Genomic DNA, 15354 nt, shown 5'->3' with positions numbered 1-15354 from the left:
CTATGTGATATTACATCAAAAAAGAATTATTCACAAACCGAAATTTGTGAAGATGCAGTTTAAACATCAATCCCTGCAGTTACAAAGCAGTGTGTTAATGATAAATTACTCATAATCATGTTAAGATACTGTGTGTCTCTGTTACTGGTAGACTAACAGCAGGTTGTACTTATATAATTATTTTCTCCAATACATGGTGTTTTGAACTTTGTAAACAGTCTAATACATTTTTGCTAAATATGTTGCAGTATCCTAGAGGATGAAATAATCTGACTCTATGGGTCTTTTATAAAGAGCATTACACATATGAGGAAAGAGATTATACACCAAATATATGCAAGGAAATGATAGAAGGGTAGTATTTCTGTCTACCATTAAGGCAAAACAAATAAATAGAAATATTTGATGTACTAAAATGAGGAAAAGAAATGAAAGCATTCATGGATGGCAACATAAGCATACATTTTGTACAACAAGATGATTTGTGGAAAGCATTACTTCACTTAACATAAGAAATTATGACAGAAACACATCATATGGTAGTGATTGTAAGGGTCAGCTTCAAAGCACAAGAAACTCTTTGGAGTGTAGGATTTGAACTTCCATCTGTGTTGAACTCAAGCTGTGTTAAAATTGTTTCTATATGCCAATCACGAACAGTGGTGTTCCTTCCTTGCTTGACAGACTAATAGAAAACTGCTGCAATGGAGGATTTGCTGGGATAGATGCTATCACATAGCATCCTTGGAAAAGGAAGTTTTATGGAATATTCTATTGTAGAGCTTATGTGGCACATTTACTCAATTCACTTCGAATGATATGGTTTCTATTTAATTATTAGGCAAATGATACTTATTATCCTCAGAAAGATCTGTGTCTGAATTGATGTACTATTCTGAGGTTTTCACATATTTCACAGCTGACACAGTGAACAGCTGAGATATTTTGCTTAACTAATTTGCAGCCAAGATATGCAGGATATGTGTTCTACATTCTATAACGAGGGTTATCACCACCTCTGCATGATGAAGCGAGGCCTCTGTTGCAAGCTAAACACTCACAATGATGAAGGCTTGAAAATAGAAATTGTTTATTTTTTAACAGCCTCTATGACTTCTCTTGCATGAAAAATATTTTTTATTTGAACATCTGATTTTACATTGTTTACCTGTGTGTATTTGAATTACTAAGATGCTCAAAGAGGTGTTTTAAACAACATAGTGACAATATATTGTCAATGAATTATAGATTATAGATGACACACCCATTTCTCTTCATCTTGCAACATCTGGAATGTTCTATAAACAAACTACAAGACGTTTATCAGATCACAGAGTCATAACACAAGATTTAATTGAAAAAGCATTTATGTCGTCTTCTTGGTTGTTTATTGGAAATTACTATTAACATGTATTTGTTTGGATCCCCGGTACATATTTTTATTATAACACAGGCATGTCAACCACAGGTCAAAACATGAACAAGGACACTAGAATATTAGGCTCTGCTGCATATTAATAAGGGATTCAAGGTGTTGGGTCACAATTCAAAAAAACTTGTTCTGATGATGATGATAGCTTAAGAGATGGCTGCAGCAGATAAAGTGTATGCCAATCATCATTTCTGTCTTTTTTAATAGTCTTTATCAGAGCTAATGTTTAGATTCTTGGAGAGTGTATTTGAAATGTTCATCAGCAAACGGAATTAAGAATATGCTCAGGTTTATTTGAAGATACTGAATATATTTCCAGAGCTACAAAGCGAGTCTTTACAAATATGGCATCAAATTACTGGTTAGGATATGAGATGATTTGGACATATCCTGATTTGCACTAGGGCATTTTTGAAAATCATGCTTTTGTCTAACACCTAAACAATCGGAGATTTTTTAGTTGAGGTACATTGACAGAAAGTGAATTTCTCATGAGTTGGCTGTATAGAATGAGAACAAGTGCTGAAAGCCAAGCTTCCCTAATAAAAATTATGATTCAACCAATTGTCCATATTTTCATGTCCTCTTTATTACTAGGCCACATGAGATATGTACTGATGTGTGAATCTCATGGCTCCATGCTTCATCTGTTTAACAGTCACTTGAGCTTTTCCCGAGTCAGAAGAACATGAATGGGTTCTTTATCACTTACAGTTTGGCTAATCAGATTTAAGGTCTAGTCACACAGGGATAAAGCAAGGGCTAGTATAATCTATGGACTGCAGAGCATCTTGAAAAAGATATTTTAACTGTGCTGTGCTTTTACTGAGAATTTTTACTTGGGAGTCTGACTTTGTATTGAAGTGCTTTTTCAGTAAAGAGTGACTATTGGGAAGTTCAATCTGAGAAAGTACAGCTCTTAGAAATAAAGATGTATGAAAATCTGTTAAAGAGGTTGGCACCAAATTCATTCATTATGCTTCATATATCCAGCTAGAAATGAGGAGTATTTTGGGACAAGTTGGTGGCAGTTCACTGAATTCTCTGCTCTAACAATACTTTCATTTTAAGTTGAATTGTAAATAAATTTAAATGACTGCTCTATATTGCTTTGAAGAATGCTTTTTGATTTTCGTATGCAAACACCTGCACAAGAAACCTGTATTTCTCATGGACATATTTTCATATAGTTAATGAAATAAAACTCATGCAAAATGAGACCAGCTCACAAACCTTTTCCTACCTTGAAAAAGTCACTATTTATGCATGTGTAAAGCATTTGTGATTCCCACACAAGCTCTGTAAGTGTGGTAATGTATTTTACATATAGTTTTGAATTTAAGCAGGACTAGTGGGCGTTCCCAGGGCTGGTTCAGGTGAATGCCAAAGAAGTCATGTGCAAATTAGGTTAAAACTGTCACAACTGTTGCTTGGTGGTTTTAGAAATAGTTTGTAATGCCTTTCTTGCATTTATCTAACCTAAACACTTACACATGATTGGTCCAAGCATAATAGCTGCAAAAAGCATAATAAAGTGCACCATAGTGCATAAAAGCCTCTGGGCGAATGTAGGAAAGGAACAATGTTAAATGTAAAACACAAAGGGAAAAGAAAATATTTCATTGTGAAACTTGAACTGTACTGCACCATTTCTACAGCAATACCCATCTGTAAAGCATATAATGCCTAGAGGATGCACATGTATGATTAGAAAATAAGCACCATCCAGCAATGCATATGATAACTATGTCTATACAGATATTTAATATGTGTAATTAACACAATTATAAGATGGAAAGTTCATTTTAGTTATAAAAGGAACGAGTTTACTATCGCTTCAAAGCTATGATACATATGTTTTCTCAAAAAAGAGAATACAGTACTGAACACTGTTGCACAATAATGGTTCACTACATTGCTTATTTGCATTGACTTAAAGACATGGGAAACAAACAGTGTCATCACTAATGGTAAGATTGATTGATTGGAAAACTGGTACTGTAGTGCAATTTTTGTCTACTTTTAGACTGAACATATTTTCCATTCAAGTCAGGAAGTATAAACAGAACATTATCATGCGAAAATCAAGGTAGCTTCCATTTTAAATAGTGCCATTTGCAGGGTTGTCCATGTGTAGATTTACTCAAATGTACATTTACACTTACATTTTGTAGTACCTTTACTGCTTTTGGCTATTCCCCATTTCTGAGTGTAAAGTTACTCCAAAGGGTGGATTTACATGTCCCACCCCCTGAAACCAGGTCATGGTGCCAAATTTATGAGTGTAAAGTTCCTTCTATTTACTTTTCGCATATAGGCGGAGGGCTCTGCCACTCTGGCAGAGACCACCCTATGATAAAGCAATAAAACAATAGGGAACATTTAAAAAGCTTATTACAGTTTAAAGAAATTAGTGAAAATATGTTAACATTAAATATTTGTGTAAAGTATTTTAATTATTTTTCAAACAAATAAAAACATCTTATAGTGCTATCATTTTCAAAATGTAATTACTTTACATATAGTTAATTAATGTATAAAGATTTATAACAGAAAAATATGTTTTAATACATATTAATAGTGAGTAAAAGTATTGTGCAGAATCGATATTAATTAATAAAAAATTTTTTACAAATAGTTAATTTACTTTTAAATAAACAATGTATAACCAAATAATATTTATTTTTCATTTATGTATAATGTTAGTAACATTAAATAAAATAGTTCCATGTTTTTTAAAAGTCTAAATAGGTCTATTTATTTTAAACATTATTTCCCATGGGGTTTTATTTCAGGTCCATGTCACAATTTTTTTCTATGGAAAGGTTTTGCATTTCCAGTGGTTGTACTTACTCCAGAACCGAGCTGGAATACATTTATGGCTGTTTTGGGACCACTTTGGTGATGGTACCTTTCGAAGCGGAGTGTGCGAGTATCAATTAAGGGTGGATGTTTGTCCCTTCCTAAACCCTCCTTAATTGCTACTTATCACTCCCTCAACCCCTCCAGTTTAGTAATGTTTCCCATTTTCCAGCCACTTCTTTGTGCCCCTCCCATAATTGCTACTAAAACATAAGTGTACACATCCCGCGATCTCTGCTACCAGAATGGAGATCTCTGCATAAAAAACATAGGAGAGGTGGAGGTCTCTGGATGTTCTTTTATGGATAGCATTTTGTAGTATGTGTGTAGTTCTACTGTAGTACTGCTAAATGTATTACAAAATGCATTTTTGGAATGGACCTCTCTGTTTTCCTTTTCAGATCCCTTATATTAAGGTAAATATAGCAATGTGAACTTAAATCCTATTAATGATGTTCATTTTTATGCATTCTAAGATTAGTGAACTACACTACACAGGTAAACATTGAAATAATAATCTTTGCTATAAAAGGAATATATGTTTAAGATACAATAACACTGGACTCCTCCCTAAAGTCCATAACAAAATGTCCCTGACTTGATTGTTGTTCTGAAAATGTTTGTTTGTGAACTTTAGAAAAACAAAAGTAAGACCTAATGTGTGCAGCACAAGCCAAATGCCCTCAACATGGATTACTGATTCTTAACCCGATGTAATAGTGAAGTAAAGAATAAATGAAAAATGTTATATCATGTACATTTTGAATTACCAGACCTTTATTAAACAGGAATTGGTGACCACTTGCTTTGGGTCTACAATGTCCACCAGGGGCTCCTTCATGGCAACATCCCTAATACAGGTCATGTCAAAGCCGTAAACATTCTCCCACCCTGTCAATGCAAATGCAGGGTTAGATGTTGTGTTATCTGCACGTTCATAATGCAGAATTCAAAACAGGATTTGGTTTCCAAAATATTTGCAGATAAAGGCATTATGGATGTTTTTGTTGAGCACTTAAATATTCAGATCACTATTCTGCAATATTTGTTTTGTCTGATTCTCTTCACTTCACAATATGACGATCTTAGAAAAAAATATAAATGTTTCATGCAGTGGATATTTGTGATTTCAAATTAACACTACATTACTAATCTAACAAATACAAACAAAGCAGATTTCTACAATCTACAAAAGCAACACAGAAGTCACTGGTTAATTTACAAAATTAAATTGTGTCAAATTGGTATCAGATATTTCAGTAAATCTGTTTTCTTGAATCAAATTAGAATGCGTTATGCACTACAGATGATTATTCAAGTATGTTTTTTATTCCTTATTCACATATAGGTGCCGCAAGTTTAATTCTACATAATTTAATATAAAGTACACTAACATTACATCTTAGTAACAATGTTGGAATGGAGAGCAATCTGGAAACTACAGATAAAATGCATACTTACCCCATAACAAAAGACCTTACGGAAGTCCACACTCCCTATCAATTTACATTAAATGCTACTTTTCTTTCCCATAACATATCTCCACAGCTGTTCGAAAATTATGACTTTTACAACTCTAATACACCATTTACCTCTTGTCCAGCAGGAAGCATCTACCTGTATGTCCAGCAGAACAGTACTGTCATAGTGGATTTTTCATCCATTACTACATAAACTAGTCTTGTGACGAGCCAGGAACAAAATAAGTATTTTAATGGATTAACTGAAAGTACACACTGTAAGGAATACATCTGCTAATATGGTTCCAGCTGTTTTTATTTTATTTTGGACCTCTAGAGCATTGAACTCTCCCGTGAACTGAGGCCAACTAAACTGACACCTGCTACATGTTATGTGCCTTCATTTTTCCACTTCAGTCATCACAGTAGTGGCACTACAGGTATCAGAGAATATATTTATATGAATACTTGTAAGGTAATAATGGGAGTGTAGACCACCCTTCCTGTTGCATCTTGGTCAGTTATTAAATTGTAGTCCCATTTGCAGACTTAAAAGGAGTACAAACACATTACCAATGAAGTATGGAGATGGTTGACCTGGGTTTAATTATCTTAGGCTTGCTTTAAACTAGTTAAGAATCACATAACTCTTTAAATAAACAGATCCACTCTAAATTCCCTGTATCCTCTGATTTGTGCAGCATCCTAGAGGAAGAGCTATCAGCAGTGTATAGAGATGAACAGCCACGTGGCGGTGGTAAAAGGAATGTGGCAAGTGGGGACTTTGTAAGATTGACAGAAGCACCGCCACAGCACTTCCCATTTTGTAGCCAATATCTCTCTAAATGAACTTGGATTCAGAATAAGACGATTTGCCTTCATCAAGAAGGTCAACTGCTGTCAGTCACGGTTATTGGTAATATGTTCCTTCAACTAAGGAGTATGTCCTCTTCCAGGATTTGATTCTAGACCTAGGCAATCCTGTTTCCTGACTAGGAACCCCAGGTATATGGGACTGATATCTGCTGTAAAGGTTATCATAATTTTACCTCCAAATATTCTGCTCCTCATTTCTCATGATATTTTAGTTGTTACATATTTATCTTTTAACAAATCTAGAAAGACCTATACATTCTCCATAATGTAGCTCTATTGTTGGTTGTTTAGTTCACCTTAAACATACATTTCTCAGAAGCTAGCCTTGCAGTTCAGGCCAAGTTTCCGAATGTGAGATAAAATTTTTCATGTTGAAGTGATCTTAACACTTTGGATCTGACCGGTGGAGCAGGGCACGATCACATCCAGACTGTGACATCTTTCCCTTTTACCGTAGAAGCTATGTTTCAAACTCCATGAGAGACATATTGATTATTAGTGAAATATGTAGTTCTGCATTTGCATGATATACACTACTAGAAAAGAACAGTCATGAAATTGACATCCAAGATCATACAAGAGAAGTTGATATACGCAACCTAGGGCCAGCATTAGAGCATGTCAAAATTGGAGCCCTTCTGCAATTTACATTCTTTGCAAAAGGTGTGTGGTGAAGACAAAGCCTCAGCTCCACCAATCACCATAACTGCAAGGATGCCGAATATATAGGCCACATTCTTGAAAAAACATGGTTCACCTGGGTACTGTGGTTTAATATTATATTAAAACAAATGGGTAACAATACTATAGTATAGCAGGCCTACTGTCACTAGAAAACCCGTGGGTTAGTGGGAAATCACCTCCTATAGCCCAAGTCATTATGGGTGCCTGATCTAAGGATGGGCATATGCATTATCTGCTTCAAACCCCAGCAGCAGTAGGTCTAAACCCATTCCATACAAAATGCCAAATTCCAATATCTGTCAGTAGTCTTGCCAACATATTTAGTAAGAGGCTTCACCTTTCACATCATTGCTGCCACCAGCCAGCACTGTGACTGGTATCTCACTCTTTTGATAGACACATCAAGATCCTCTTGAAGCAAGTACATTGTATTGCCTAACTCCAGTGTCCAACACAGGCTCTGCTAAGTATCCCCATAGCCACTGGGCATCAATGAGCAGGTGGAATGGAAATACTTTCTGAAAATTAGTGGTGCCAGTTCTTTAGTCCATATAACCAAAACATCAAGCTCAGTAGGACTTTTTGATGAGGAGATTTTACTCTTTAGTAAAAAGGGCTTGCCAACCAAAGATGGTGGGAGGAGCACAACATTTGTGTCTCGCATGACTAACATGGCAACAATGGTAAAGGTGTAATTCAAGTTTTGGAGAAATGTGTCTGGAATTAGTGGAGGAAAGAAGAGCATAGCCCAACTATACCAAGAAGAGGGCGAGCAAGCTTTCCATCCCCTAATAACAAGGCAAAGTAAAAATACCCATTTATTTTTTGAACCACAAACAAGGCTACCATAAAATAGTTGGAAGTATTTAGTATGCACCCTTGTTGGTGCAGCCAGTGTTTGGTATCTGCTGCAAAGTCATCCCATGCCCTGGGCACCCCCTACCATTCTGCTGACTGTTACTGGTGGTAACTGACTGACTGACCATGGGCTCTGCCTAACCAACCCCAGGGCCAGTGTTATGCTGAAGACACACTTAGAATACAGTGAAAACATCTACATACACTAGGGTACACTATGGGTTAGGGTACCGCTAGGATTGGCATGACCTTCCCTATAAGGCCCTAGTACATAATGGGGCAGGGGGATTGAAATTACCTTTAAGTCCCTAGTATATAATAGGGCAGGGCAGTTTTCTGCACTTGCATTTGTGAACTCCTGAAGCCCTAGTTTAAGTGAAATTGCACATTTCACGACGCCACATTGCAATAAAGTGCTTCACAAAATCTGCAATATTTTGGATCTGCAAGATTTTTACATATTCAGAACCCCTAAAGTCTCCCCTAGGTGTTCCAGGGGTGAGGGGGATGAGGGGATGGAGGGGGGGGGGTTCCTATAGATATAGGCAGGGTTCTTATAAAATATGTTTTTATAAACCTTGGTCCAAGTAATTTTTCCCATTACAAATTCACTGCCACATAGGTTAACATGGCAAGAAGTTATTAAATAATAATTCCTGCTAGGAGAATTATAAAAATGACATTTAAGGCCTCCCTAAAATGGTATTGATAAATCCAACGATATGTTATTGTTGAATTTCTCCTAAAATGTACAGACAAGAAGTTATAAGACTTTCTTGTCTGTAAGCTAAAATTTTGCCTTCCAGTGGTCTCTCCTGATTGGTCAGAGTTAAGTGGATTAGCCAGGCTCCTTTGATGAGGTGATGAAGAACCTGTGGGGTTAGCCAGCTCTTCTGGGATGGCAGGGTTCAGGTACAAAGGAATGCCAAAGCAGGGGGAGGGGTTGTAAACAAAATCCTTCAATGGAAGGAAGAGACAGGCAGAAGACACCAGTTTCATTTACAACTCTTCTTTAAACCCAGCCAGATGATAGGTTTAAGAGGGGAATGAGCAGATGCAAGGGGGAGAGACTATGGAGATTAGCCATCCTGGAGGTGTGTTTAGCGAGCTCTTCTCTCCCTGCTGAAAATTCAGGCATAATGAATTTTGGAGAAATAGTATTTTCTGGGAGATCATTTTTTCCACACTGTGGAGGAAGTGGTCATGCTCTGGGATGTTGCCCTGCAACGTATTGGACATGTGTGCCCTCCTGCTTGACCTCTGACAACACTATATAGGTATCTGAGAGGGGTAATGCCTCTCAGATCTGCTGCTTGAACCTTAAGAACCTTAAGAAAGAAGAAGGGTCCATGCTGGAAGTTCGATGTTTGCACCAACCAGGCCCTGTACACTGACTGACAGTGCCTGCTGCACAATCTCAAACTACAGCTCTGTGGATCAAACCTGCTTCAAGAGGACTAAAGAGTGGACTCCCTGCAAACTACAGGTTAACAAAGCTCACCTGGACCATCACCACAGAGAATCCTCAGCCTGGAGTACTAACAGTGGATTTGTAAGGGTTTTGTCCAAGTGGATTGTGGGAACTGATGTCCCAAACATTCAAGGACCATTTTGGAGATCCCAGACCCTTGGATTGGGTTTTGGAACTTTGGGAAGGTGTTCCTCACGGAATCTGGCCTAGGCGAGGAGGCTGCACGACATCTGGTGAGAAATCGTCCAAAAAAGTTTGTAAGAGGGAAGGTTAAATCTTGACCAGGGCCTCCCACTTAGTGTATTCACCCAGGGATCCATCGCGGTTGGCCTAAAAATGTGACTTTGTCCCGGTCAGAGGCAACCAAATGTCCAAAAATTGCACTATTGGTGTCTAAGCATTAGAAAGTGTTTAATCTTTAAAAATTCATATTTTTGGTTCCCTACAGTGGATTTTATGTCCTTTTGGTGTCATTTTAAAGATAAAAATATTTCCTATTTTTATACATTGGTGTTGAATTTTTAATGTGTGTTGTGCCTTAATTATTGACTGAATTGCTGTTTTTAATTGATTTACATGCCTGTTTTTAAGTTAGGGCTGCCTCCTCGCAGTCAAGCTTCCAAGGGTTGAGCAAGCAAATACGTTTCTAAGACCTATTCTGAGCCCTATACTGTATTTAATAGTATTATTGCTAGTGGTAAATGCACATCAGCCACTACCAATAACCCACTTTCCAACAGTATCTCTAGGCATGTGTTTCAGGATAGTTGCCCTTCTTCAGTAGCAGTGAAAAAAAAATCACTTTGTTGAAAGTCTTTAGCATGCTACACACTTTTTAAGTAAAGTGAGTGTTGTTATGCACTGCTTTTATGACAATGCATATGGGTGAATTATGTTTTGGTATGCTTGCCAGTGTGCTCCCTCCCCCTATTTTGTGATGGGCTCCTTACTGAATGTTTGGGCTGACGGGCTCTGGGATACACCTGCTTTCTGTGAGTGATATAGAAACCTGAGAAGATTGTGATCAGGATTGCCAGCACCCCCAAATGTAACTTGGTAGTGATCATTCAGTGGCGCATACAACAATGTGATGCTGTTAAAGTGTCTTAGGTAGCTAGATAATTTATGGTGCTTTTCTCTAGCAGTAGCACAGTTGGGAGGAGTGCAGCCATTTACCTACATGGGTTTTTATGTATAGCTTGACAGCGCAACTGTCACCTTGCCTCATGTGATCAACAGCAACGAGCTTTCCGAGCCATCCAGGAAAAGAGCTCCACCCGCATGTTGGTTCCAATGGGTGCAGAATTGGATTGGGCTACACTTGTGAAAAGTCTGCATGTATTGCACTTTTGAGCTTTTAGCAAGGTTCATACTGGATACAGCAAGACTGAGATGGTCATGGTGGCAGGCCACTGATCATGGCTATTGGCCTGATCTGCTTATTATGACATGCTATGATAAAGGCGCCAAGCCTACATATTTATTGTGAAAAGCAAATGTTAAAGTCTATAAGTATTTAGGTGTGGATTGCTATAACTTTGTATTAACGACTATAAATACGTATTTGTTTCATGGAATCTCACAGATGACCGTAATATGCAAGGTTTTTCAGGTTTACCGTCCACAAAACCCTTGGGGGGGTTCACCGTGATGAATTTTGTTAGGCCTTGTTGAGAACGGTTGTATATTGTTTTGCAAGCTGTATTTTTCTACATACATGTAATTATACAACTTTATTCATGATAGTTGCCAGTTTGCCTGCACTTGAATAGGCCAGTGTTGGGTAAGGTGTAAAGAGAATCTTAAAGGGGAAATGCCTCTTTGGCAAAAGTCATGCCAGATTTCATAGGTTTGATCTATTTATTGTTAATTATTATGACGAAGCCAGTAGGTCTGACCTACATATTGTTAAAAGCATGCATTAAAGACAATAGGCTTTTACAGATGTGTTGTTATTACACTGTGCAGAAGCCTGCAGGCCTGTATTTTGTTATATGAAATCAAATACGTTTTGTAGTAGGCAACGGCTTTGTTATTTGTGATCTACCCAAACAAATGGATGGTTGCCTTGTGGAAAGCTCCTGCTCAATACATTGGTTTAAGATGGTTATGGTGATAAGCCAATGATAAAGGCTACATGCCTGATTGCATATTATGAAACGTTACGATAAAGGCAGTGTTAGACCTGGCACCTTGGCGTGAGTCTCCCTTCCATTTTTTTGCTATTGCCTCATGTGTTTTTGCTGGTGTTAGATGCTTTGGGCACTGTGCCACTGCTATCCAGTGCCACAGTGCAAGTGCTCCCTATTGTAAATTGATGTATGGATTAGTGATTCCATGATGGGCTGGTTTCGTTTACCTGTTAGACCCTAGTACAGTGCACCAGGAGTGCCCAGGGCTGGTAATCCAAATGCTGCTAGTGGGCTTGCAGCACTGGTTGTGCCACCCACAGAAGCAGCCTGTAAAAGTGTGTCTAAGGCTTGCCAGTGCAGAGCCTGTGTGCAGTCTGGTACTGCCATGCTGACTGGGCAAGTGCACCGACTTGCCAGTCACTAAACCTTCCCTTTTCTTCATATCAGACACCCCTATGCTAGGCCCAAGGGCAGGGTGCATTGTAAGTATAAGGTAGGACATGCCCTGGTGTGTGTGGCATGTCCTAATAGTGAATTACAGCCATTTTTGTTTTTCAATATTGCAAGGCTACCTGTTCCCATAGGCCAGAATGGACAGTTTGATTGTTACATCGTATAATCCTAACTGACTCAGGGAACATGGTAGAAATTTGAGTTTAGTATGCCTGAACTCAGAATGATAAAATATATCTTTTAGTGAAGTTGCTTTTAACATTCTGTGTTTGAAAATACCACTTTTAGAAAGTAGGTATTTTCTTGTCTAACCATCCAAACCTGCCTCTGCTAGGCTGTATATTCCTTGTCTGGAGTTTGAGTGACAGGGGCTGGGGGATTCCAGGATTCAGGGTGAGTCAGCACATGGATGAATAGAGAGATCTGCTTCTAGATGGGTGGGAGGAGTTGCACCTGGGACCTGAATAGGGCTGTGCCTTCCCTCCACAATGCTGACTCCACCTCCTGTGGTGCGTCTGATGTGCTCTGCCCTGCATTCTGAAAGGAAAGAAGGAGTCTTGTCAACAAAGTGCTCCAGGACTGACCAAAACTGGTTTGGACTAGGCAAAGGCCTCTCTGCCTTCAGAGAACAAAGAGAAACTGGGTATAAATATTGGGACCCAAACCCAAGAACTTTAGATCACTTTGGGAAACAAGAAGAAACCTTTGCTGAGGAGTGGAACCAGAGAGACTGAGGAGAGACTATCCCTAAGCTTGAGGGATTGGCCTGCAGTGGTTGCCTGACTGCCAAAGAGAGGAGAAAAGGAATTTTGTGTACTTTATTCAACTTGCGAAGGATCTCCAAGGGCTTGAGAAAGAGCTTGCCTCCTGCTGAAGTCTCAGGGACAAATGACTTCACCCACCAGCTCCCCAAGAGTTCTTTGGAAGTGCCTGCTGTTTTGCAAGCCTTTCTGAGGGGCTGCGTGTCACAAGGAGCTGGAAGCACGACTCACGAGCAAGAAGCGTGTCGCCGCACTGCCGCTGCCGCTTCACAACACGAAGCGCCTCGCATCGCCGGAGATCGACGTCGCAGCAGATGCCGCCGCATCACTGGGAAGCGTGTCGCAGGGCCTGTCGCAGCTCATCGCTGGAGAAGAGGATTGACGTCACAGCAGACGCTGCTCCATCACCGGGAAGAGTGTCGCATGGCCTGTCGCGGCTCGCATCGTTGCCGAAGCACCTCGCATCGCCAGAGAAGAGCCTCGATGTCGCATCAGACGCCGCCGCATCACCGGGAAGCGTGTCGCAGGGCCTGTCGCGGCTCTCACCGTGTGGAAACATCTCGCATCGCCGGAGAAGAGGATCGACGTCGCTGCAGGCGCCGCCGCATCACCAGGAAGCGTGTCGTATCAAGAAGAAAGCGCCATCTTTGTTTCTTTGCACCAGATCTTCAACGCATCACCGTCTTTGCAACACTTTCGTTGTCTTGCATTACGCATCTTAAGGTACATTGAACTCAAAGAGTCGCAACTTAACATCTATAGAGAACGAAGCTAATTCTACCATTTTAAGTACAGTATTGTGGATTTGTGTCGTTTTGTGGTCTTGTGATAAGTCTATATAAAGAATACTTATTTTTTATATAAAACTTGTGTGGTGTCCATCTGTAGTGTTGTCACTTGATTACTGTATGTGGTCACAAATGCTTTACACACTGCCTCTGAGATAAGCCTGTCTGCTCGTGCCAAGCTACCAAGGGGGTGAGCAGGGGTTATTTTAGGAGTGTACCACCATACCCTGACTAGACGCAAGGGTCCCTATTTGTCAAAGGTACCTACCTCTGCCAACTAGAGACCCCCAAATCTAACAGGCAGTAGACCTTACATTTTAATTATGAAAAGCATAGTCAATATGCATTCAAGTGTCGATTGCTATTTCACAGAATTAAAGACTTCAGATTGGATTTTTGTTACATGGAGTCTCATAGATTACCTTAATAGGCCAGGGTTTTGATTTTGCTACCCCCTCTGATAAACTATAAGTAAAGAAGATTTGTAATGTGACAATACTTGTTTGTTGGAAGAGATACTATTTTGCTTTGCCAACTGTAATTTAGTATACATTTGCAATTTTATGACTGCATGCCTGTTGGTTGCCTTGTAGGAAAGCTTATGCTCAGTACAGTTGTGTGAGTCGAGTAAGGTGATAAGCCTATGAGGGCCTGAATGGTGTGCAGGAAAATGTCATGCCTGATGTCATACGTCTGACTTGTTTATTAGGAAAAGTTATTACAAAGGCAGCAAGTCTGGCCTTTTTTTTGTGAAAAGCATATGGCAAAGTCAGTAGGCCTCTATCATTGGATTTTTGACACATTATGTTACAGGCCGTAAACAGGTGTGAGGAAAGGTATTTTTTGTAGGATCATCCCCACATTTTGCCACATTTAGTGCTGGTTTACTGACTGAACACTAAGGAACTGACATCCAGTGTATGTGCTCTGAGTCATAATGTATAGGTGCCCTTGGTTAAAAGCTGATTGGCATATTTAACTTAGTTAAACGTCCCTGTCCCTAGATAAATGTCACTAGTGCATTGCAGCAATCACTGCGCAAACACTGTGTGCATGTATATTTGGCAGTAGTACACCATGCATACACAGTATAATGTTCTACTTGGAAACTGTTAAGTGCTTTTGCTGAATTAAGATCTTGCACATTTCACATAATATTCACAAATCTACTCAATAGTCAAAAGACATAGAATTGGAGCAACTTTCTTACCTAATTCGATAGTTAAAAGTGATATGGTACATATGACACATATTACACACATGTGACACAAAACGAGCTCCCTATCGCATTTCATACCACCGTTTTTCTACTGTAACTAAAATCTTATGGTTTCAAGGGTTAATGGTATATTGCCAGCATCATAGCTCAGTGAGTTAAATGCTTGTTGTTTATGCCTCAACAACGTGCAGACTGCGAGTTTGAATCCTCCAAGGCAAAGAACACTTTCCTTCCCTCCTAAGTGGGCACATTGAGACCAGCATTGCAATACACGTTAATTACAGTGCTTAGAAATGGTAAACTGCTACATAAAGCGCAATATTAAGTAACTTAATATTGCTAGATGATTAAAATACTT

The 15354-nt window shown here is 39.1% G+C and overlaps 1 protein-coding gene across 2 annotated transcripts in view; it reads right to left on the bottom strand.

The window, feature by feature from the left end:
* Window positions 1–15354, bottom strand: part of PRMT8 (protein arginine methyltransferase 8) — a 759198-nt gene that overhangs the window by 226043 nt on the left and 517801 nt on the right. For both annotated transcript variants that reach the window (XM_085650561.1, XM_085650562.1), the window contains one exon: window positions 5070–5185. In XM_085650561.1, coding sequence (XP_085506687.1) covers window positions 5070–5185 — 116 coding nt within the window. The remainder of the gene's footprint in view (window positions 1–5069; window positions 5186–15354) is intronic.

This window comes from Triturus cristatus, chromosome 4_1 (genome assembly GCF_964204655.1).
Source record: "Triturus cristatus chromosome 4_1, aTriCri1.1, whole genome shotgun sequence".
In the NCBI taxonomy this organism is placed as follows: Eukaryota; Metazoa; Chordata; class Amphibia; order Caudata; family Salamandridae; genus Triturus; species Triturus cristatus.
The sequence above is the reverse complement of the archived record's forward strand: the minus strand, read 5'-3'. Positions and strand labels throughout refer to the sequence as shown.